General features: G+C 47.3%; 1 protein-coding gene across 1 annotated transcript in view; it reads left to right on the top strand.

Moving 5' to 3' along the window:
• Positions 1-24,704, top strand: part of LOC143807348 (fatty acyl-CoA hydrolase precursor, medium chain-like) — a 53,701-nt gene that overhangs the window by 18,074 nt on the left and 10,923 nt on the right. The window contains exons 3-7 of the mRNA XM_077288792.1: positions 2,060-2,198; positions 2,530-2,663; positions 22,672-22,825; positions 23,092-23,205; positions 23,454-23,549. Of these exons, the coding sequence (XP_077144907.1) occupies positions 2,060-2,198; positions 2,530-2,663; positions 22,672-22,825; positions 23,092-23,205; positions 23,454-23,549 (637 nt within the window). The remainder of the gene's footprint in view (positions 1-2,059; positions 2,199-2,529; positions 2,664-22,671; positions 22,826-23,091; positions 23,206-23,453; positions 23,550-24,704) is intronic.

Below are 24,704 nucleotides of genomic sequence, written 5' to 3'. Positions count from 1 at the left end.
CTACCATATATCATTTTATATTTATATTTATATACACTTTTTACAGACCATTTGTTTGTTCTTCTTTTTTTAATAATAATAAAAAGAATATATTTTTAACGTTTGTACTATCTCCCTCCAAGCATAATAAATCTTCCAAGTATAAACCAATTAAGGTTCCCATTCATCTATGTAAATACCCAATGGTATTTATAGGAGTATTTAATGTTTATGACTGTACAGAGCTCAGGGTCCCCCTCTTACCACTCTATCGCATGGTGATCAATAAACGGCATTTCTTAATGTACTATCCGGCATTTCAGTTCAAACTCCAGGGCTAATTGACAATCAGGGATTACTCAATGCAGCCAATTAACTTGTATTAAGGTGCCTTTTACCAATCAAAGAGGCCCCAGGGGAGCTCATTCAGCATTCAGACAACTATTTAAGGACGGATACCTACAGTGGAGACACAGCCCTGACGAAGAGGGAAGTTAACCCTCGAAACGCGTAGGCAGCTTGTCTCCACCAAGCTCCCGTCCTTATTCTGTGTGACGTCACTACAGCTCCGCCCCCTAGTCACCGCCGCGTCCTCCGCGTTGCTTCCGGCCGGGGCTCGCGAGGCGCTGGTGATCTCCCGCGCTCCTGCGCTCGCGCTAGAACGCGCATCTGCAAACAAACCCTGGTATCCTCCTGCATCACTTATTGCCGGACCTAACCAGCGCGATCACACTCAGAAGCATTGACCCTGGCAGCATCGGGTGAGTGAACGGACAACTTTATCCCTTTGCCTATCGCTAGTGTCACAGGTTCCAGGACAGCTTATGCATGTTACGATAGATTGCCTCTAATATCATTCTATCCTTCTTTATACTAGTACTGACTTAACTACACTGCGGCTAGCTAGCACCACCGGTGCAGCCACCAGGCCCCCATACAAGCAGTGAGTAGTGTTAATCAATATCAATATTTGGTTAAAAGTGTACGTTTATACTTCTTAATACGTTACACAGTATTTCTCCTTTGAAACATTCTTTAAGGAAGGCGAATTAGCGGTCCCTACATAAGGAACACTTTTTTCAGTACAGCATACAAAAGCCTCTTATAAGTAAGTAAATGTGCATATAATACCCTCTACTATTACATTTTGCACTATTCTATCAATACCCCACTGACTGTGCTACATTTTTTCAGCTATATACCATAATTAGGTTCTACTCCGCTCCTAAGGGAACCTCGGCTCCTATATCCAATAACTAATCTCTTATCAAGTAAGTCAAATTTTGTCCTGTTGCCTTTTTGGGAAGCGCAGTGGTTCCTATTATCTTTTACTACTTGGTTGTTCTTTTTAACAGGATTGGCGCAGAGCCTGTTGCAACCACTCGCAGCTCCCGCAGCATCCTACTCTACCCTTTCAGGTGATTAGGCGCCAGTATACATACTTTATATTTATTCTCCTTTTTGGATCAAGAGTTTGCTGGTTTCTTGTTGGTCCTGCTTCTACTGCAGCATACTAGCCTGGACCAGTTGCTTAACAAGCTCCTCCATGCTTTCAGACTGTGTTTTCAATGCTGTATCTGCCTTTGCCCAGGATATTTACTGTGCTCTTTTGGACGACTGTGCTTCACATTTAAACACCAATTTTAAGGATTCACGCTCTCAGGTAGGCATGACGTAGCGTTCACACAGGCATTGGATTCTTGTGTCAAAGCGATGTAATGATTATTTCCACAGGTTGCATAGCACCAAAAACAAAACCGTAAAATCAAAATCCCTAGCCATAGCCATGTGCAATGGTTCACTAAACAAATTAGACCCTGGCTACTCACACCCGGCTGAGCTAGTCCCAGTTTGGTCAAACAAAAACAGCTATCATCCATAGCAGCCACTGATACTTGCAGATTGGTGCACACGGTCTGTGCAGACTCTTCTCAGAGAAAGATTCTGGCCTGTCTCTCTTCAGCTCCAACACAAATCCACTCTGGTCAGCTTCCCCCAGCTGACACTGAGGAGAACAGCTAGCATTCCGTAACGCAGGTGAATTTTTTTTTTCTTTTATTATTGATTCTGTATATTTCAGGTGTTTACAGGACGAAGACACCATGAAGGGGGAAGCAGTATTTTACCAATCCTCTTTACAGCTGCCCCGTTCCTCTGAAGATTGCCTGTACCTGAATGTGTTCACTCCGGCCGACAGAGACAAAAAATCCAAGTTACCTGTAAGTATCTGCAGTGTTTACCTATACTAATGCCCCGAGCGTGTCCTCACATCTGTGTGCGCCCTGCTGGGAGTGTCAGTATGTTGTAAGTTTGTTCTTAATTATATGTTATTTCAGTCTTTGTTACTGTTAAATATTGGAGTTTCATTCTGTGCTTTTACATTAGTTTCCTACTTTTGTTCTTTGTTACATTTCTCCTGTAATATTTAGTGTTTGAGCGATATCTACTGCACCATATAACATTATGTGCTGTTTTCTGGGGAGGTTAGTGGTAGCCCCAGAAGAACAATAACTTTTCCCATAACTTTTATTCTCTTCTCTTTTCCCTTAGGTCATGGTTTTTATACATGGTGGAGGGCTGCTGTTCGGGCTCGCCGGCATGTTTGATGGCTCCGCACTTAGTGCCTATGAGAATGTAGTAGTGGTGAGCATCCAGTACAGGCTGGGGATCCTGGGGTTCTTCAGGTAAAGATATTCCCACTTACCGTATATCCTCCATTATTCATCATTTATTATCAGTGCAGGATCAGCAATGTAATAAATGTACACAATGACTGCACCAGCAGATTAGTGAGTGCAGCTCTGGGGTACAATACAGGATGTAACTCAGGATCAGTAATGTAATGTATGTACACAGTGACTGCACCAGCAGAATAGTGAGTGCAGCTGTGGGGTATAATACAGGATGTAACTCAGGATCAGTAATGTAATGTATGTACACAGTGGCTGCACCACCAGAATAGTGAGTGCAGCTGTGGGGTATAATACAGGATGTAACTCAGGATCAGTAATGTAATGTATGTACACAGTGACTGCACCAGCAGAATAGTGAGTGCAGCTATGGAGTATAATACAGGATATAACTCAGGATCAGTAATGTAATGTATGTGCAGCAGCGCCCCCACTGCCGCAGGGCCGAGGGGTACCCGGTACCGGGCCTCTGAGTCTCTGCTCTGGGGTTGTCACGGTGGCTAGACCTGGTCCGTGACCCTGCTGAGGGGCGCACAATGAATGATGGTGGTATGGTACTGATGTTATGGTGCGGTGTAGTGCCGGTCGCGGTCAATAACGAGGACACCAGGTTGCAGTCTCTTTACCTCTTTACTGAAGGCTTCTGAGTCCTCAGTCCAGAATACGGTTAACCGGGCTGCGCAAGTCCGGCCGGTCCGATGGCACCTCCAGAGTTCCCTTTGCAGGTGGAAATCTGTGCCTACCTTCCTGCGCTTGTGTGTTTTGGTCCTCCCCTGCTGTGCTTACGGGATAGTCCCCACAACTGTTGTGTCTGTTCCTCGTGTTCCCTCACAACTCGATTCTGATGTTCTTCTACGTCCCCCAGATCTTATGGTTAGGACGCACCCGTATGACGGGGGAGGCTCGGAGCTCTTCCGGGACTCTAGCGTCGCCCCACTCCTGTTGTTACCCCCCCCCCTGTGTCTTCCTGGGGACGGGTGAGACAGCCCGCCTATAACTGACTGTCCTGCCGTAGGTTTGAAGTTTGGCCTGGAGCTCTATACTTCCTCGGCGTTCCGGCCACCGGTGATGCGCCTCAATAGGATGTTGCCTCGTCTTACAGCACGACTCCTACTGGTATTCTCCTTGTTGCGTTGATCTCGTTTCTCACTCAGCACAATAAACCTCGCTTCTTGTCCTTTCTTGGGGTACCGCCGCTATATCGTGCAGGCGCGGTCCCGTAACGTTCTCTCTGGTTGCTAGGCCTCTGTCAGGATCCCACCCCTGACAGGGACCCCTCTGAATCTTCCCCTACAACACCCTATGCCACAAGGTGTTGCCTGGTTCCAACCCAGTCAGCTTTCTGTTCTAACTTCCTGCCTAACTGTTATGACCCCAGTGGACAGGGTCTCAGAGATACGTGTAAGTCTGCGAGATACAAAAATCCAGCTCATAGGGCAGTGGCAACTGGGTCGACCAAATATCTACTCCTAACGCCAACACTAGAAGTAGCCGGGGATCATGCCTACGGTGATCGCTAGATGACTCGCGCCAGCCGGAGAATCTAACTACCCCTAGGAGAAGAAAACAAAGACCTCTCTTGCCTCCAGAGAAAGGGACCCCAAAGCAAGATACAAGCCCCCCACAAATAATAACGGTGAGGTAAGAGGAAAAGACAAACACAGAAATGAACCAGGTTCAGCAAAGAGAGGCCAGCTTACTAATAGCAGAAAAAAGCAAGATAACTTATTTGGTCAACAAAAACCCTATAAAAATCCACGCTGGAGATTCAAGAACCCCCGAACCGTCTAACGGTCCGGGGGGAGAACACCAGCCCCCTAGAGCTTCCAGCAAAGGTCGGGATACAGATTGGAACAAGCTGGACAAAAATACAAAACAAAAGCAAAAAGCAATGAAGCAGACTTAGCTTTAACAAGCAGGAACCAGGATCAGTAGTCTAGAGCACAACAGATTAGCTCTGATTTCAACGATGCCAGGCATTGAACTGAAGGTCCAGGGAGCTTATATAGCAACGCCCCTGAACTAACGGCCCAGGTGAGCATATAGGAGAAGACAGAAGCTCCAGTGTCAAATCACTAATGACCACTAGAGGGAGCAAAACGCAAATTCACAACACCTAACCCCCAGTTTTACCAGATTGTGAGGAGTGGCCTAATACATAGAACCCTTAGCTCCCCCTGGAGGCCAGACTGTGAAATGTATTGGTGTCTGTGATACCTGGTCAGATGAACTCCTTCAGTGCCATCAGACGTACCATAGCCCCCCTTAGCGGCGGAGCATCAGTACTGCAACGACCAGGACTCTGGGGCGCTGCACTCCCCCCCGGTTAAATCCAGTACTCCTGGACTGGGAAGAAAACAACAATACATGTCAGCAAAAAGACATACAATTTTGAAAATGCAAGTACAAGTAAACTTTTTAACAGAGCTTCCCTTTATGGGAGGTGAGGACACTTGAACGTTACAAACATGGTTTAATATTTTGAATAACTTACTATAAATAACTTCTTTTACCCAACCGGGTATTCTACTAAGTGCAAATTTCTTGAACAATAATTTAACCTTGCCTTTAAGGACGTACTCGCTGAATCCACTAAAGACCTTCTTATAAAACATTAAAACATTATAAGGCTAATTAACTTTTCTGCATTCTCCTTCTTTACATCTGCAGGACCGCCTGTCCTAACTGCTCCAGGCCTGCTGCCTCTCCTTTCTGTTACAGGACCGCCCCTTTCCGCCCGGGCCTACTGCCTTTCCACTACTATACACAGTATAGAACATATCATCCATCTTTCAGTTCAAGATTACTGAGCCATCTCTGTATGGCTCCTAGGAGGACTCACTGACTAACCCCGTACGGGTTCACTTTCTGTCCTCATTCTTCTATCAACATCATTAAATATTTCTTACAATCAACTAGTTAGCTACATTTAACTTTTTCTTTCAAGACATTGTTGCCATTTAACCATCTTAAGGCAACACTGTTCATAAGTGCAATATGTGAACATCCCCTTTAAGAGGGGACCAAGTCTCTATGAGGTAGTGCAACTTCTCAAGCTGCAAGTCTGTTCGCAGCAAGGACTCCGGTGCTGGTTCCAAGACCAGTGTCTTCGCAAAGAGTCCTTTCCTTGTGTAAAACCAGTAGAGAGCACCTTTAAGAAGGTGCAAACTATGTACAAAAAGTTTGTAATCATGCATTGTTCATGATCCAGCAGTCTTTTCCAAATAGGGGGTTAAAAGGAGCAGAAGGGAAAACAAAAATAAAAGCAATAGGGATCCCGGGTAAACAAAGGGATCCCTTTAAGAATAACCCTAGTCGGGTTTAAAGCAGCAAAGAGCAGGGAAACAAACAGTTAACTATTTACATATCCATGGCATCGAGGTTTACTCTCGCTCTGGCGGCCGTAGCTCCGCATAGACCTCGCTCGGCAAGGTGATCGGCGAGATCGGGGCCTTTAAGAAGTGCTCCATACCCGTGGCCCGATCCCAGGGTGTAAGGCGCCGGAGTCTATAGGTTCCAGGGAGAGGGGGTGCCGCGACGGGGCCTATCAGCAGGTCCTCTGCTGGCGGGGCAGGGTCGTTCTTCATACCTGCTTCAGATGCAGTCCCTCCGGTGCCGATTTGCTGCGTCTCCGCTAGGATCGGGAACGCTGGTTGCAGGGCCTTGCGCTGCGGCGCTGTCCTCTCCGTTTGCAGCACCTCGCTTTCCGGTAGGGCCTTGCTTTCTGGCTTCGGAGCGCTGGAACTTCTTTCTTGCTCCGGACCAGATGAGGCTGCCGACAGATGTCTGGTGAGGCTCCCGATGTTGGTCTTCTTCCACCCGGCCTCAGTGCTCAGCTGCGTCTGCAGGAGTTGGTGGATCAGCTCATCCGCTCCGGTCTGCAGGAGGTCACCGTCAACCGTGGAGGTCTGGCGGCGGTGCCTCTCCAGGTAGCTGGGGGAGTCCTCGGCTCCGACCCCACGCTCTGGCTCCTGGCGGCTGGCCATGGCGTCCTCCATGTCGCTGACTTCTTCTTCCTGGTCCTTTTCCCGCTCTCTCCTTCGTGGGCGGTTTCGTTTTCTCTGTCTCCGCCCACCATTGAGGATTAGGAGGCGGATCTCGGCTGCTGACGGACACGTCCTCACGGTGCTATAATACTTAGACTGGGCGGCCATTGTCTTTCGCGCTCTTCAGCTTGTCTACGCCCACTCCACGCCCTTCTTCTTCTCCTGCGCTCTCCTCAGCGCTGTAATGGCGGCGGTTTTGGCAGGGACTTTTGGCGGCAAGTGGCAATACACAGTCTTTGCAATAAGTCACAGTCCAAGTATAATAAATCACAGTTCCAAGGCACACATGACCTGATTCTTCAGGCATAAGTAGATCCTGTTCGTGACGCCAAGTTTGCAGCGCCCCCACTGCCGCAGGGCCGAGGGGTACCCGGTACCGGGCCTCTGAGTCTCTGCTCTGAGGTTGTCACGGTGGCTAGACCCGGTCCGTGACCCTGCTGAGGGGCGCACAATGAATGATGGTGGTATGGTACTGATGTTATGGTGCGGTGTAGTGCCGGTCGCGGTCAATAACGAGGACACCAGGTTGCAGTCTCTTTACCTCTTTACTGAAGGCTTCTGAGTCCTCAGTCCGGAATACGGTTAACCGGGCTGCGCAAGTCCGGCCGGTCCGATGGCACCTCCAGAGTTCCCTTTGCAGGTGGAAATCTGTGCCTACCTTCCTGCGCTTGTGTGTTTTGGTCCTCCCCTGCTGTGTTTACGGGATAGTCCCCACAACTGTTGTGTCTGTTCCTCGTGTTCCCTCACAACTCGATTCTGATGTTCTTCTACGTCCCCCAGATCTTATGGTTAGGACGCACCCGTATGACGGGGGAGGCTCGGAGCTCTTCCGGGACTCTAGCGTCGCCCCACTCCTGTTATTACCCCCCCTGTGTCTTCCTGGGTCAATCGGGTGAGACAGCCCGCCTATAACTGACTGTCCTGCCGTAGGTTTGAAGTTTGGCCTGGAGCTCTATACTTCCTCGGCGTTCCGGCCACCGGTGATGCGCCTCAATAGGATGTTGCCTCGTCTTACAGCACGACTCCTACTGGTATTCTCCTTGTTGCGTTGATCTCGTTTCTCACTCAGCACAATAAACCTCGCTTCTTGTCCTTTCTTAGGGTACCGCCGCTATATCGTGCAGGTGCGGTCCCGTAACGTTCTCTCTGGTTGCTAGGCCTCTGTCAGGATCCCACCCCTGACAGGGACCCCTCTGAATCTTCCCCTACAACACCCTCTGCCACAAGGTGTTGCCTGGTTCCAACCCAGTCAGCTTTCTGTTCTAACTTCCTGCCTAACCCCCAGTTTTACCAGATTGTGAGGAGTGGCATAATACATAGAACCCTTAGCTCCCCCTGGAGACCAGACTGTAAAATGTATTGGTGTCTGTGATACCTGGTCAGATGAACTCCTTCAGTGCCATCAGACGTACCATAGCCCCCCTTAGCGGCGGAGCATCAGTACGGCAACGACCAGGACTCTGGGGCGCTGCATATCTACACGGTGACTGCACCAGCAGAATAATGAGTGCAGCTCTGGAGTATAATACAGGATATAACTCAGGATCAGTAATGTAATGTATGTACACAGTGATTGCACCAGCAGAATAGTGAGTTCAGATCCGGAGTATAATACAGGATGTACAGTAACTCAGGATCAGTAATGTAATGTATGTACACAGTGACTGCACCAGCAGAATAGTGAGTGCAGCTCTGGAGTATAATACAGGATGTAACTCAGGATCAGTAATGTAATGTATGTACACGGTGACTGCACCAACAGAATAGTGATTGCAGCACTGGAGTATAATACAGGATGTAACTCAGGGTCAGTAATGTAATGTATGTACACAGTGACTGCACCAGCAGAATAGTGAGTGCAGCTCTGGAGTATAATACAGGATGTAACTCAGGATCAGTAATCTACTATATAATTGTCTAAGGGTACTTCTGTCTTTCTGTCCTTCTGTTTGTCGCGGTTATTCGTTCGCTGATTAGTCTCGCCAGCTGCCTGTCATGGCTGCCGCAACCAATCAGCGACGTGCACAGTCCGGAAGAAAATGGCCGCTCCTTACTCCCCGCACTCACTGCCCGGCGCCCGCATACACCCCTCCGCTCGCCGCTCACACAGGGTTAATGCCGGCGGTAACGGACCGCGTTATGCCACGGGTAACGCACTCCGTTACCGCTGCTATTAACCCTGTGACCAAGTTTTTTACTAATGACGCAGCCTATGCAGCGCCAATAGTAAAAACATCTGTTAAAAATAATTAAAAAAATAAAAAATGATTATATACTCACCTACGCCGCCTTTCCCGCTCCTCGCGATGCAACCGGCACACTTAGTTGGCACGGATAGTCTGGCAGAAGGACCTGCCATGACGTCACGGTCATGTGACCGCTGTCATGATTCTCAATGGCGAGAGAACATAGCCCAGCATATATGAGAACTAGCTCTTGGAAGATGGAAACTATACTGACCATGAACTAAACCTGCCGCACAACTAGAAGTGGCCGGGTAGCATGCCTACGTTTTTTAACCCTAGATGCCCAGCGCCAGCCGGAGAACTACCTAATCCTAGCAGAGGAAAAGACAGTCCTGGCTCACCTCTAGAGAAATTTTCCCAAAAGGCAGACAGAGGCCCCCACATATATTGGCGGTGATTTTAGATGAAATGACAAACGTAGTATGAAAATAGGTTTAGCAAAATCGAGGTCCGCTTTCTAGATAGCAGGAAGACAGAAAGGACACTTTCATGGTCAGCAGAAAACCCTATCAAAACACCATCCAGAAATTCCTTTAAGACTCTAGCATTAACTCATAACACCAGAGTGGCAATTTCCGATCACAAGAGCTTTCCAGACACAGTAACGAAACAGCAGCTGTGAACAGGAACAAAATGCAAAAACACACAAGGACAAAAGTCCAACTTAGCTGGGAGTTGTCTAGTAGCAGGAACAAGCACAGAAGGCTTCTGATTACATTGTTGACCGGCAAGAAACTGACAGAGGAGCAAGGTTATATAGCGACTCCCACATCCTGATAGGAGCAGGTGAACAGAGGGGATGATGCACACAAGTTCAATTCCACAAGTGGCCACCGGGGGAGCCCAGAATCCAATTTCACAACAGTACCCCCCCCTCAAGGAGGGGGCACCGAACCCTCACCAGAACCACCAGGGCGATCAGGATGAGCCCTATGAAAGGCACGGACAAGATCGGAGGCATGAACATCAGAGGCAGTGACCCAAGAATTATCCTCCTGACCGTATCCCTTCCATTTGACCAGATACTGGAGTCTCCGTCTGGAAACACGAGAGTCTAAGATCTTTTCCACAATGTACTCCAACTCACCCTCAACCAACACCGGAGCAGGAGGCTCAACGGAAGGCACAACCGGTACCTCATACCTGCGCAACAATGACCGATGAAAAACATTATGAATCGAAAAGGATGCAGGGAGGTCCAAACGGAAGGACACAGGGTTAAGAATCTCCAATATCTTGTACGGGCCGATGAACCGAGGCTTAAACTTAGGAGAAGAAACCCTCATAGGGACAAAACGAGAAGACAACCACACCAAGTCCCCAACACAAAGCCGAGGACCAACACGACGACGGTGGTTGGCAAAAAGCTGAGTCTTCTCCTGGGACAACTTCAAATTGTCCACCACCTGCCCCCAAATCTGATGCAACCTCTCCACCACAGCATCCACTCCAGGACAATCCGAAGATTCCACTTGACCGGAGGAAAATCGAGGATGAAACCCCAAATTACAGAAAAACGGGGACACCAAGGTGGCAGAGCTGGCCCGATTATTGAGGGCGAACTCCGCCAAAGGCAAAAAAGCAACCCAATCATCCTGATCCGCAGACACAAAACACCTCAAATATGTCTCCAAGGTCTGATTAGTCCGCTCGGTCTGGCCATTAGTCTGAGGATGGAAAGCAGACGAAAAAGACAAATCTATGCCCATCCTAGCACAGAATGCCCGCCAAAATCTAGACACGAATTGGGTCCCTCTGTCAGAAACGATATTCTCAGGAATACCATGCAAACGAACAACATTTTGAAAAAACAGAGGAACCAACTCGGAAGAAGAAGGCAACTTAGGCAAGGGAACCAGATGGACCATCTTAGAGAAACGGTCACACACCACCCAGATGACAGACATCTTCTGAGAAACAGGCAGATCCGAAATAAAATCCATCGAGATGTGCGTCCAAGGCCTCTTCGGGATAGGCAAGGGCAACAACAATCCACTAGCCCGAGAACAACAAGGCTTGGCCCGAGCACAAACGTCACAAGACTGCACAAAGCCTCGCACATCTCGTGACAGGGAAGGCCACCAGAAGGACCTTGCCACCAAATCCATGGTACCAAAGATTCCAGGATGACCTGCCAACGCAGAAGAATGAACCTCAGAGATGACTCTACTGGTCCAATCATCAGGAACAAACAGTCTACCAGGTGGGCAACGATCAGGTCTATCCGCCTGAAACTCCTGCAAGGCCCGCCGCAGGTCTGGAGAAACGGCAGACAATATCACTCCATCTTTAAGGATACCTGTGGGCTCAGAATTACCAGGGGAGTCAGGCTCAAAACTCCTAGAAAGGGCATCCGCCTTAACATTCTTAGAACCCGGTAGGTACGACACCACAAAATTAAACCGAGAGAAAAACAACGACCAGCGCGCCTGTCTAGGATTCAGGCGCCTGGCAGACTCAAGGTAAATTAAATTTTTGTGGTCAGTCAATACCACCACCTGATGTCTGGCCCCCTCAAGCCAGTGACGCCACTCCTCAAAAGCCCACTTCATGGCCAAAAGCTCCCGATTCCCAATATCATAATTCCGCTCGGCGGGCGAAAATTTACGGGAAAAAAAAGCACAAGGTCTCATCACGGAGCAGTCGGAACTTCTCTGCGACAACACCGCCCCAGCTCCGATTTCAGAAGCGTCGACCTCAACCTGAAAAGGAAGAGCAACATCAGGCTGACGCAACACTGGGGCGGAAGAAAAGCGGCGCTTGAGCTCCCGAAAGGCCTCCACAGCATCAGGGGACCAATCAGCAACATCAGCACCCTTCTTAGTCAAATCAGTCAATGGTTTTACAACATCAGAAAAACCAGCAATAAATCGACGATAAAAGTTAGCAAAGCCCAAAAATTTCTGAAGACTCTTAAGAGAAGAGGGTTGCGTCCAATCACCAATAGCCTGAACCTTGACAGGATCCATCTCGATGGAAGAGGGGGAAAAAATGTATCCCAAGAAAGAAATCTTTTGAACCCCAAAAACACACTTAGAACCCTTCACACACAAGGAATTAGACCGCAAAACCTGAAAAACCCTCCTGACCTGCTGGACATGAGAGTCCCAGTCATCCGAAAAAATCAGAATATCATCCAGATACACAATCATAAATTTATCCAAATAATCGCGGAAAATGTCATGCATAAAGGACTGGAAGACTGAAGGGGCATTTGAAAGACCAAAAGGCATCACCAAATACTCAAAATGGCCCTCGGGCGTATTAAATGCGGTTTTCCACTCATCCCCCTGCTTGATTCGCACCAAATTATACGCCCCACGGAGATCAATCTTAGAGAACCACTTGGCCCCCTTTATACGAGCAAACAAATCAGTAAGCAGTGGTAACGGATATTGATATTTAACCGTGATTTTATTCAAAAGTCGATAATCAATACACGGCCTCAAAGAGCCGTCTTTCTTAGACACAAAGAAAAAACCGGCTCCTAAGGGAGATGACGAAGGACGAATATGTCCCTTTTCCAAGGACTCCTTTATATATTCTCGCATAGCAGCGTGTTCAGGCACAGACAGATTAAATAAACGACCCTTAGGGTATTTACTACCCGGAATCAAGTCTATGGCACAATCGCACTCCCGGTGCGGAGGTAGTGAACCAACCTTGGGTTCTTCAAAAACGTCACGAAAGTCAGACAAGAATTCAGGAATCTCAGAGGGAATAGATGATGAAATGGAAACCAAAGGTACGTCCCCATGAGTACCTTTACATCCCCAGCTTAACACAGACATAGCTCTCCAGTCGAGGACTGGGTTATGAGATTGCAGCCATGGCAATCCCAGCACCAAAACATCATGTAGATTATACAGCACCAGAAAGCGAATAACCTCCTGGTGATCCGGATTAACACGCATAGTCACTTGTGTCCAGTATTGTGGTTTATTACTAGCCAATGGGGTGGAGTCAATCCCTTTCAGAGGTATCGGAGCCTCCAGTGGCTCCAAATCATACCCACAGCGTTTGGCAAAGGACCAATCCATAAGACTCAAAGCAGCGCCAGAGTCGACATAGGCGTCCGCGGTAATAGATGACAAAGAACAAATCAGGGTCACAGATATAATAAACTTAGACTGTAAAGTGCTAATTGAAACAGACTTGTCAGGCTTCTTAGTACGCTTAAAGCATGCTGATATAACATGAGTTGAATCACCACAATAGAAGCACAACCCATTTTTTCGTCTAAAATTCTGCCGCTCGCTTCTGGACAGAATTCTATCACATTGCATATTTTCTGGCGTTTTCTCAGTAGACACCGCCAAATGGTGCACAGGTTTGCGCTCCCGCAGACGCCTATCGATCTGAATAGCCATCGTCATGGACTCATTCAGACTCGCAGGCACAGGGAACCCCACCATAACATCCTTAATGGCATCAGAGAGACCTTCTCTGAAAATCGCCGCCAGGGCGCACTCATTCCACTGAGTAAGCACAGACCATTTGCGGAATTTTTGGCAGTATATTTCAGCTTCATCTTGCCCCTGAGACAAGGACATCAAGGCCTTTTCCGCCTGAAGCTCTAAATGAGGTTCCTCATAAAGCAACCCCAAGGCCAGAAAAAACGCATCCACATTGAGCAACGCAGGATCCCCTGGTGCCAATGCAAAAGCCCAGTCTTGAGGGTCGCCCCGGAGCAAGGAAATTACAATCCTGACCTGCTGTGCAGGGTCTCCGGCAGAGCGAGACTTCAGGGACAAAAACAATTTGCAATTATTTTTAAAATTTTGAAAGTGAGATCTATTCCCCGAGAAGAATTCAGGCAAAGGAATTCTAGGCTCAGACATAGGTGCATGAACAACAAAATCTTGCAAATTTTGTACCTTTGTGGCGAGATTATTCAAACCTGTAGCTACACTCTGAAGATCCATTTGAAACAGGTGAACACAGAGCCATTCAAGGATTAGAAGGAGAGAAAGAGAGGAAGGCTGCAGTATAGGCAGACTAGCAAGTGATTCAATTAAGAGCACACTCAGAACTAGAGGAAAAAAAAAAAAAAAAAATTGTAGCAGACTTCTTTTTTCTCTCCTTTCTCAGCCAGTAATTTAACCCTTTTTTTGGCCGGTCAAACTGTCATGATTCTCAATGGCGAGAGAACATAGCCCAGCATATATGAGAACTAGCTCTTGGAAGATGGAAACTATACTGACCATGAACTAAACCTGCCGCACAACTAGAAGTGGCCGGGTAGCATGCCTACGTTTTTTAACCCTAGATGCCCAGCGCCAGCCGGAGAACTACCTAATCCTAGCAGAGGAAAAGACAGTCCTGGCTCACCTCTAGAGAAATTTTCCCAAAAGGCAGACAGAGGCCCCCACATATATTGGCGGTGATTTTAGATGAAATGACAAACGTAGTATGAAAATAGGTTTAGCAAAATCGAGGTCCGCTTTCTAGATAGCAGGAAGACAGAAAGGACACTTTCATGGTCAGCAGAAAACCCTATCAAAACACCATCCAGAAATTCCTTTAAGACTCTAGCATTAACTCATAACACCAGAGTGGCAATTTCCGATCACAAGAGCTTTCCAGACACAGTAACGAAACAGCAGCTGTGAACAGGAACAAAATGCAAAAACACACAAGGATAAAAGTCCAACTTAGCTGGGAGTTGTCTAGTAGCAGGAACAAGCACAGAAGGCTTCTGATTACATTGTTGACCGGCAAGAAACTGACAGAGGAGCAAGGTTATATAGCGACTCCCACATCCTGATAGGAGCAGGTGAACAGAGGGGATGATGCACACAAGTTCAATTCCACAAGTGGCCACCGGGGGAGCCCAGAATCCAATTTCACAACAGACCGCGACGTCATCGCAAGTCCTATGCGCCTGCGCGGAAAGGACTCGCCGTGACGTCACGTTCATGTGACCGCGACGTAATCACAGGCCCTGCGCGAGCAGGCTGGGACCGGAAGACGACAGGCGACAGAACTACAAGTATGGTGAGTATGTTAGAACTACAAGGGGCCCTCGGATTGGAAGGTGAGTATGTTTATTTTTTATTTTTTAACCTGTGACATACGTGGCTGGGCAATATACTACGCGGCTCTGTGCAATATACTACGTCACTGGGCAATATACTACATCACTGGGCAATATACTACGTGGCTCTGTGCTGAATACTACGTCACTAGGCAATATACTACGTCACTGGGCAATATACTAGCAATATACTACGTGGCTCTGTGCTGTATACTACGTCACTGGGCAATATACAGTTATATGAAAAAGTTTGGGCACCCCTATTAATCTTAAGCTTAATGTTTTATAAAAATTGTTTTTTTTGCAACAGCTATTTCAGTTTCATATAGCTAATAACTGTTGGACACAATAATGTTTCTGCCTTGAAATGAGGTTTATTGTACTAACAGAAAAAGTGCAATCTGCATTTAAACAAAATTTGACAGGTGCATAAGTATGGGCACCCTTATCATTTTCTTGTTTAAAATACTCCTACCTACTTTTTACTGACTTACTAAAGCACTTTTTATGGTTTTGTAACCTCATTGAGCTTTGAACTTCATTTGCCAGGTGTATGCAATCATGAGAAAAGCTACTTAAAGTGGCCACTTGCAAGTTGTTCTCCTGTTTGAATCTCCTCTGAAGAGTGGCATCATGGACTCCTCAAAACAACTGTCAAATGATCTGAAAACAAAGATTATTCAACATAGTTGTTCAGGGGAAGGATACAAAAAGCTGTCTCAGAGATTTAACCTGTCAATTTCCACTGTGAGGAACATAGTAAGGAAATGGAAGAACACAGGTACAGTTCTTGTTAAGGCCAGAAGTGGCAGGCCAAGAAAAACATCAGAAAGGCAGAGAAGAAGAATGGTGAGATCAGTCAAGGACAATCCTCAGACCACCTCCAGAGATCTGCAGCATCAACTTGCTGCAGATGGTGTCACTGTGCATCGATTTTGTTTGAATGCAGATTGCACATTTTCTTTTTCTATTAGTACAATAAACCTAATTTCAAGGCCGAAACATTACTGTGTCCAACAGTTATTAGACATATGAAACTGAAATAGCTGTTGCAAAAAAAACAATTTTTATAAAACATTAAGGTTAAGATTAATAGGGGTGCCCAAACTTTTTCATATTACTGTACTACGTGGCTGGGCAGTATACTACATCGCTGGGCAATATACTACGTGGCTGGGCAGTATACTATGTCACTCGGCAATATACTACGTCACTGGGCAATATACTACGTCACTGGGCAATATACTACGTCACTGGGCAATATACTACGTGGCTGACCAATATACTACGTGGGCTGTGCTATATACTACATGGCCATGCATATTCTAGAATACCCGATGCGTTAGAATTGGGCCACCATCTAGTGTAATATATGTACACAGTGACTACACCAGCAGAATAGTGAGTGCAGCTCTGGAGTATAATACAGGATGTGACTCAGGATCAGTAATGTAATGTATGTACACAGTGACTACACCAGCAGAATAGTGAGTGCTAGGGTTGAGCGACTTTTACTTTTTCAGGATCGAGTCGGGTTTCGCGAAACCCGACTTTGTCAAAAGTCGGGTCGGGTGAAATCGGCCGATCATTGCGAAAAGTCGGGGGCCGACTGAAACACGAAACCCAATGCAAGTCAATGGGGAATAAAAGTCGGCAGTGAGTGGAGGACAGGAAAACACCTACAGAGCCCATTTTAATGTCAAAAACATCAATTATTGTTACTTAAGCTTGTCAATCTTAATTAACCTTATAATAATAGTTAGGTTTTGAAAATTGGGGGTCATTTGGTTAAAGTTGTGGGGGGGGGGGGGGCTGGCTCAATTTTTTCTTGGGCCCAGGAAATGTGGAATACGTCACGGCGGTGGAGCAGGGAGAGGTAAGTATTTCAACTTTGCAAGTGCTGTGATCCAGAGCAAGCAGGGGGGCCCACTCGTTCGCATTGGCACTGGCACAGGGCCCCTCAAAGTACGGCGTTGTGTTTGACAGCGGGGGCGCCTCCCACCGGCAGTGACACTTTTGCGTACTATGACGGGCCCTGTGACAGTGACGTCGCCAACGAGTATGCCCCCCCCACCTGATGAAGGAACCTGCACTTTCATATGCACCTTCCTCTTTGTCCCCGTGTAAGGTGGTATAGTATGCGGGAAGGGGGACCTGACTTTCAGCAGGGTCAGATTCTGGCTGTGTAGAGTGCAAGGGGAATGTAGTGGTCTGGGTCAATGTACCAGCAGACCCATCAAGCAGTGGCTGGGTAATAGGCAGGATGAGGAGGAAACACAGATATAGGCCCAAAATAAAAAAGGAGGCTAAAAGCAGAAAAAAATTGGTAACAGGAGTAAACAGGCAGCATTGCTTTGTTCAGTGGAGGACAACAACAAGCAGCAGCAGACACTGTTAGTAGGGCCCAACCAAACTAGTAGGGCAAATACAGTTTCAAATTCTAAATACAGGCTGAAAGCCTGTAGATTGAAACTCAGCTTTGTTTCTTTGAGGAAACCAAGAGGCAGCAGCAGACATCACTAGGCCCAAACCAAGAACCAGGCCAAATGCAGTTTCATATTGTTGATAGAGGCCGAAAGCCTGTATATTCAAACTCAGCTTTGTTTAGTAGAGGTAGAGTGGGCGCACCCAACTGTCCAGGCAAACGGCACTTGCACGGGTGCTTGCGCCAAGTGGTGACCACGGTCCTGTGGGGGGAGTCAGCCCATTTAGGGAGGTATAAAAATGGCCTATGGTGGACATTCAGCAGCTGCAAATGGAGGAATTGGCAAAGTCAGTAAGAGGAGGGCAAAAGCGAGTCATTTATCACCCAAGCTACGTGTCAGCAGGGGAAGGTGGGGCAAAAGAATTGGCAATCCATGATTGGTTCATTTTAATGAAGGTTAGATCATCTACATTTTGGGTAGCCAGACGTGTCCTTTTTTCAGTCAGTATTGAACCAGCAGCACTGAAGACTCTTTCTGAAAGCACACTGGCAGCAGGGCAAGCGAGCTCCTGTAATGCATATTCTGCCAATTCGGACCAGGTGTCTAGTTTAGATGCCCAGTAATCAAAGGGGAATGACCTGTGAGGGAGAACATCGATAAGGGATGAAAAATAGTTTGTAACCATACTGGACAAATGCTGTCTCCTGTCACTTTGAATAGATGCAGCAGTCCCTGTTGTGTTAGCGGTCACTGAAAAATCACTCCACAACCTTGTCAGAAAACCCCTCTGTCCAACGCCACTTCGGATTTCGGCACCTCTAGCACCTCTGTCATGTTGCCCCCTACGGCAAGTGTGAGAACCATCACCGCCTCTGTGTGCTGGGAATGCCTGAACCAAACGGTCTACAAGAGTTGCTTGTTTGGTAGCCAATATTTGCTCAAGGTTCTCATGTGGCATGATGTTTTGCATTATCCCTTTATAGCGTGGATCCAGGAGGCAGGCCAACCAGTAATCGTCATCGGTCATCATTTTGACAATGCGGGGGTCCCTTTTTAGAATACGCAAGGCATACTCAGCCATGTGGGCCAATGTTCCTGGTGTCAATTCACTGGTCCTGCTGGGTTGAGGAGCACTTTCTTGGAAATCCACATCACAAGTGTCCCGCAAGAAACCTGCACCTGACCTTGCAACGCCACCAGTTTCAAGTGGCCCCTGAGAAGCATCCTCCTCCCATACATAGTCATCCCCATCATCCTCCTCCTCATCCTCTTCGACCGCCACTTCATCCTGGACAGTTCCCTGACCAGACAATGGCTGACTGTCATCAAGGATTCCCTCCTCCTCGGCTGCAGACGCCAGCTCCTTGATGTGCGTCAAACTTTGCATCAGCAGACGCATAAGTGGGATGCTCATGCTTATGATGGCATCATCTGCACTTGCCAGCCGTGTGCATTCCTCGAAACACTGAGGGACTTGACAGAGGTCTTGTAGCTTGGACCACTGCACACCAGACAACTCCATGTCTGCCATCCAACTGCCTGCCCGTGTATGCGTATCCTCCTACAAATACATGACAGCACGCCTCTGTTCACACAGCCTCTGAACCAAGTGCAGTGTGGAGTTCCACCTTGTTGCAACGTCGATAATTAGGCGGTGCTGTGGAAGATTGAGCGATCGCTGATGGTTCAGCATACGGCTGGAGTGTACGGGCGACTGGCGGATGTGCGAGCAAAGTCTTCGCACCTTCAGGAGCAGGGCTGGTAACTCCGGATAATTTTTAACAAAGCACTGCACCACCAGGTTCAAAGTGTGAGCCAGGCAAGGTATGTGTTTGAGATGTGAAAGGGCTATGGCAGCCATAAAATTCCTTCCATTATCACTGACTACCTTGCCTGCCTCAAGATGTACACTGCCCAGCCATGACTGAGTTTCTTGCTGCAAGAACTCAGCCAGAACTTCCGCGGTGTGTCTGTTGTCGCCCAGACACTTCATTTCAAACACGGCCTGCTGACGCTTCCCACTAGCTGTTCCGTAATGGGACACCTCGTGTGCAACACTGGCAGCTGCGGATGGAGTGGTCGTGCGACAGCGCTCTGTGGATGAGCTTTCGCTTCTGGAGCAGGAGGAGGAGGTGGGGTGGCGAACGTCTACAGCCAACTGTTTCCTAGATCGTGGGCTAGGCAGAACTGTCCCACTATTGCTGTCCCCTGTGGACCCTGCATCCACGACATTAACCCAGTGCGCGGTGATGGACACGTAACGTCCCTGGCCATGCCTACTGGTCCATGCATCTGTTGTGAGGTGCACCTTCCCACTGACAGACTGCCTCAGTGCATGGACAATGCGGTCTTTGACATGCTGGTGGAGGGCTGGGATGGCTTTTCTCGCAAAGAAGTGGCGACTGGGTAGGTTATAGCGTGGTGCTGCGTAGGCCATCAGGGCTTTGAAAGCTTCGCTTTCAACCAACCGGTAGGGCATCATCTCTAACGAGATAAGTCTGGAAATGTGGGCGTTCAAACCCTGTGTACGCGGATGACAGGATGAGTACTTTCGTTTCCTAACAAGAGTCTCTTCTAGGGTGAGCTGGACTGGAGAGCTGCCTATGGTGGAACTAGCGGTGGTGGTGGTTGTGGACATGGCAGATTGAGAGTGAGTTGGTGATGTTGGCCTACATACAGTGCTTCCTGACTCCCTGACTGCTTTGGCCTAGCGACGATCCCTCCACATTTGCTGCTGGTGTCCTAACCGGTGGGCTTACAGTGAGGGAAGCAATGTTGCGGTGCTGACTACCTTCATTCAGACCTGGTGCACCAACGGTACGGGACGTTAGGTAGTTAGTCCAGGCTTGCAAGTGCATGCTGTTTAAATGTCTACGCATGCACGTTGTATTTAAATTGTTAAGAATCTTCCCTCTGCTAAAGGTCTTTGAGCATTTTTTACAGATCACTTTTGACTGATCATTGGGATCTTGGTCAAAAAAATGCCACACTGCACTCTTCCTACTATGGAATTCCTTTTCAGGCATTGCACGCTGTGCAACTTTCACAGGATGGCCACGCTGTCCTAAAACTGGTTTTGTCAAACGTTTTTTGCCTGATACGGGCCTGCCAGATGACAGCTGTTGCGATGTAGATTGGTGCTGCTGTGGATAACCCTCCTCCGCTTCTGAGCTACTGGCAGCGCCACCCTCTTCCCCCAATGGCTGCCAATCTGGGTCAACAACTGGGTCATCTATCACCTCCTCCTCCTCAATGTCATGTGCACCTTCCTCAGTGTCACCGTGTAAGGTGCTATAGCGTTCGGGACAGGGCACCATAGTCTATCAGGGTCAGATTCTGGCTCAGCAAACTGCGAGGGCAATGTAGTGATCTGACTCAATGGAACAGCATCATAATCTAGCTGTGGCTGTGCATCAGTGCACTCCATGTCCGATTCTTCTAGTAATGGGCAGGGTACAATTTCCCTTTCTAACCCAGGCACGGTATGTGTAAAGAGCTCCATGGAGGAACCTGTTGTGTCGCCTGACGCATCCTTCACTTCTGGTTTGGGAGAAGGACACAAGGAAACGTCTTGTTCCTGACCGGGAGCATCCACTGACGACTGGCTGCTGTGACATTTTGAACTTTGGGAAGAGGAGGCCAAAGAGCTAGATGCTGAGTCAGCAAGGAAAGCCAAAACTTTTTCCTGCTGCTCCGGCTTTAAAAGCTGTTTTCCTACTCCCAGGTAAGGGAGCCTTCGAGGCCTTGTGTAGCCAGACGATGACGCAGGCTCAACACCTCCAGCTTTAGGTGCTACTGTGCTTTTGCCACTACCACCAGATGCAGCACCACCATCAGTACCAGGTGACAACCCCCGCCCACGGCCTCTTCCACCAGACTTCCTCATTTTTTGGGGGGAGACACAGAACCACAACTCTGGCCCTGTGGTATAACAGTAAACTATGAACGTGGCAGAAAGTGGCTGCCTGATATATACGACACACTAGCAGTACAGCAGAATATACACTGTGTGCGAATTTTAATCTCCCTTTTTTTGGGGGGGAGACACAGAACCACAACTCTGGCCCAGTGGTATAACAGTAAACTATGAATGTGGCAGAAAGTGGCTGCCTGATATATACGACACACTAGCAGTACAGCAGAATATACACTGTGTGCGAATTTTAATCTCCCTTTTTTGGGGGGGGAGACACAGAACCACAACTCTGGCCCAGTGGTATAACAGTAAACGATGAATGTGGCAGAAAGTGGCTGCCTGATATATACGACACACTAGCAGTACAGCAGAATATACACTGTGTGCGAATTTTAATCTCCCTTTTTTTGGGGGGGAGACACAGAACCACAATTCTGGCCCAGTGGTATAACACAACACTATGAACGTGCCAGAAAGTGGCTGGAATTATTTAAAAAAAAAATAAATAAATAAAAATAACAAGCTCCCTACAATGAGCTCAGGACAAGTATGGCAGCAATAAAAAGGACTGCTGAACACAAAAATGTGGACAAATAAACAAGATAGGTAACTGTGCAGAAAGGAGCAACAGGAATTTTGCTTTTAAAAAAGCAGTTGGTTTGCACAGCACTGTGCACACAGCTATACAATCACTGCCATGCCCTTCTCTAAGATGGTGGGGACCGAGACCTATGTCATCACGCTGCCCACACTCTGCGTCCTCCTTCATTGGATGAAAAACGGCGGTGACAGCGTCATATGAAACGCGACTTTGGCGCTCTGAACGTGTACCGCATGGCCGATCCCACACTAGGATCGGTTCGGGTTTCATGAAACCCGACTTTGCCTAAAAGTCGCCAATTTATGAAAATGACCGATCCGTTTCGCTCAACCCTAGTGAGTGCAGCTCTGGAATATAATACAGGATGTAACTCAGGATCAGCAATGTACTGTATGTACAAAGTGATTACACCAGCAGAATAGTGAGTGCAGCTCTAGAATATAATACAGGGTGTAACTCAGGATCAGTAATGTATGTACACAGTGACTGCACCAGCAGAATAGTGAGTGCAGCTCTGGAGTATAATACAGGATGTAACTCAGGATCAGTAATGTACTGTATGTACACAGTGACTGCACCAGCAGAATAGTGAGTGCAGCTCTGGAGTATAATACAGGATGTACCCCAGTATAGGTGATTTTTAGGTAGATTAATTTGATGTATTCTGTAAGGGACAGATATTGCTTTCGGACTTTATTTTCCTATCAATTTATGTTTTGTTTTTTTTCAGTACTGGAGACAACCGATTACGTGGCAATTATGGGTTTCTGGACCAAGTTGCCTCCCTCCAATGGATACAGGAAAATATTGCAGATTTTGGAGGTGATCCCTCATCTGTCACTATATTCGGTGAATCTGCTGGAGGAGTCAGCGTTTCTGCACTTGTAAGTTCTGTCCAGTAACTTATCATCCCTGGAAAATAACTTCTATTTTTGCTCATTGACTTCATGAACTTTATTCTTACAAATGAATGAGAAAATGCTTATAGAGCCATTCACATTCAGTTCGCAATTTTTTTTTCCATGATAGTAGTTAAACAAATGCAGGTCAATGTTCAAAAACTGTACCAAAAAAAAAATCTGAAAAAATAACAAATGCGATTACTCCATGGGATAAAGACCACGGTAATCTGGATTGTCTCTTCTTCTAGGTGGCGTCTCCTTTAGCAAAAGGTCTGTTCCACCGCGCCATCTCCGAGAGCGGAACTGTAGCTATATCAGCCATGGTGGTCAGCACGTCTGAAGAGCTCATCTACTTCAAAAATGTAATTATTGTCCCCCCACTATTTACCCCAATAGAAATTACACCGGTGTCTGAGCAGTTACATATTAATAGAGGTTGGCGAGGGAAGTGCGACTGAATAAACTTTACACTCTTTGCAAATCTGGCCTCTGCAACTCATTTTGCTGGTGTTTTCACCACTCCGAAAAAACAAGAAAAAACTAAAATGAGAAAAAAAAACAGTCCTAAAATGTATGCGACATCTGAATATAAGTCCAATTTTCATTGCAGAAAGTATCGGAGTCATCGGGCTGTGATCTCGCCTCCATAGCTGACTGTCTGATGAAGAAATCAGAGGAAGAAATGTACACGATTATCAAAAAAATGGTAGGTTCCGTGTCACACTACAGCAGTACTGCCGCTCGGGGAACTATTTGGACAATGTTTAAGATCAAAATTCCGTGAAATGACCCATTTCTTTAAGTTTTCCATTTTTTCCTGCTTATTAATGTTTTTTCTTTTTTTTTAATCTGTCATTTTTTTTTAAGTTTTGGAACACACAAAAAATAACATTACAAAACAACAAAAGTACAATTTTTTGATTATAGGAAAAAAATAACTGTACAAGAGAAAGGTGTAGGGGGGATAGTTAAAGAAAGAAGGGGAAGGAGTTGGGAAATAGGGGTGAGGGGGAAGAATTACCAAAAAATGTCAAGGAATCTTATATAGCAGAAAAGGAGAATCCAAGTGTCACCATTGGACTGGCAAGTAAACTGGGACCAGGGGTGCCTTTCTTGTCCCTAGCTCTAGGGGGCACCCTAACTCGCCCTGTTCCCTGGGATACCTCAGATGGTGAGGATGCCGGGGCCTACGCCCTTGCCCTGACTCATAACAGCAGCCCTGCGTCTGTCCCCTTCCCCCACCCGGGGAAGAGAGGCGCTACCGTGTACCGCAGTACACCAACCCGACAGACAGGGAAACAAAGACAAGGGTAAAAGAAAATTCCACTCACACAAATATACTCTCACAAATAACAAAGGTATACACCAGGATGTGAAGGATGGGGGAAGAAAAAAAGCAGGTAAGGATGAGGAGTTTCCAAGCATACAAACCAAACAAGCATCGCACAATAAACTCCTCCAGATCTCCAGACACCAGCTCCTCACTACTCCAGGTCTATCTAGCAAATGCTAGCTCAGACAAGGATCTGGCCAGAAGGCCTAGCTTTTATAGGAGAGAGGAGTGGCTAACCGAGCACAGCTGAATGCAGGAATTACCACATGGTCGATTAACCCCTGTCCTGTTGAAAGGAAACAAACACATTTAGTGTACTGGAGAAGTGCTTCTTCACAGCGGTGGAGCAGGAGCCATCAGACGCTGCGGTCTTCTGGTACTGCTCTGTCGCGGTAACTCCGTGACACCGAGGCTTTGGAAACCCGTGTGCATAGCAGTGGTAGAGGAAAGGGAGTACGATAACTGTCATCTGCCCAAGGAGCCCAATTTTATTAAGGCATCCCAGGGAGTTTGCTTAAGATTGTGGCC

Source organism: Ranitomeya variabilis, chromosome 2, assembly GCF_051348905.1.
Source record: "Ranitomeya variabilis isolate aRanVar5 chromosome 2, aRanVar5.hap1, whole genome shotgun sequence".
NCBI lineage: Eukaryota > Metazoa > Chordata > Amphibia > Anura > Dendrobatidae > Ranitomeya > Ranitomeya variabilis.
The sequence above is the reverse complement of the archived record's forward strand: the minus strand, read 5'-3'. Positions and strand labels throughout refer to the sequence as shown.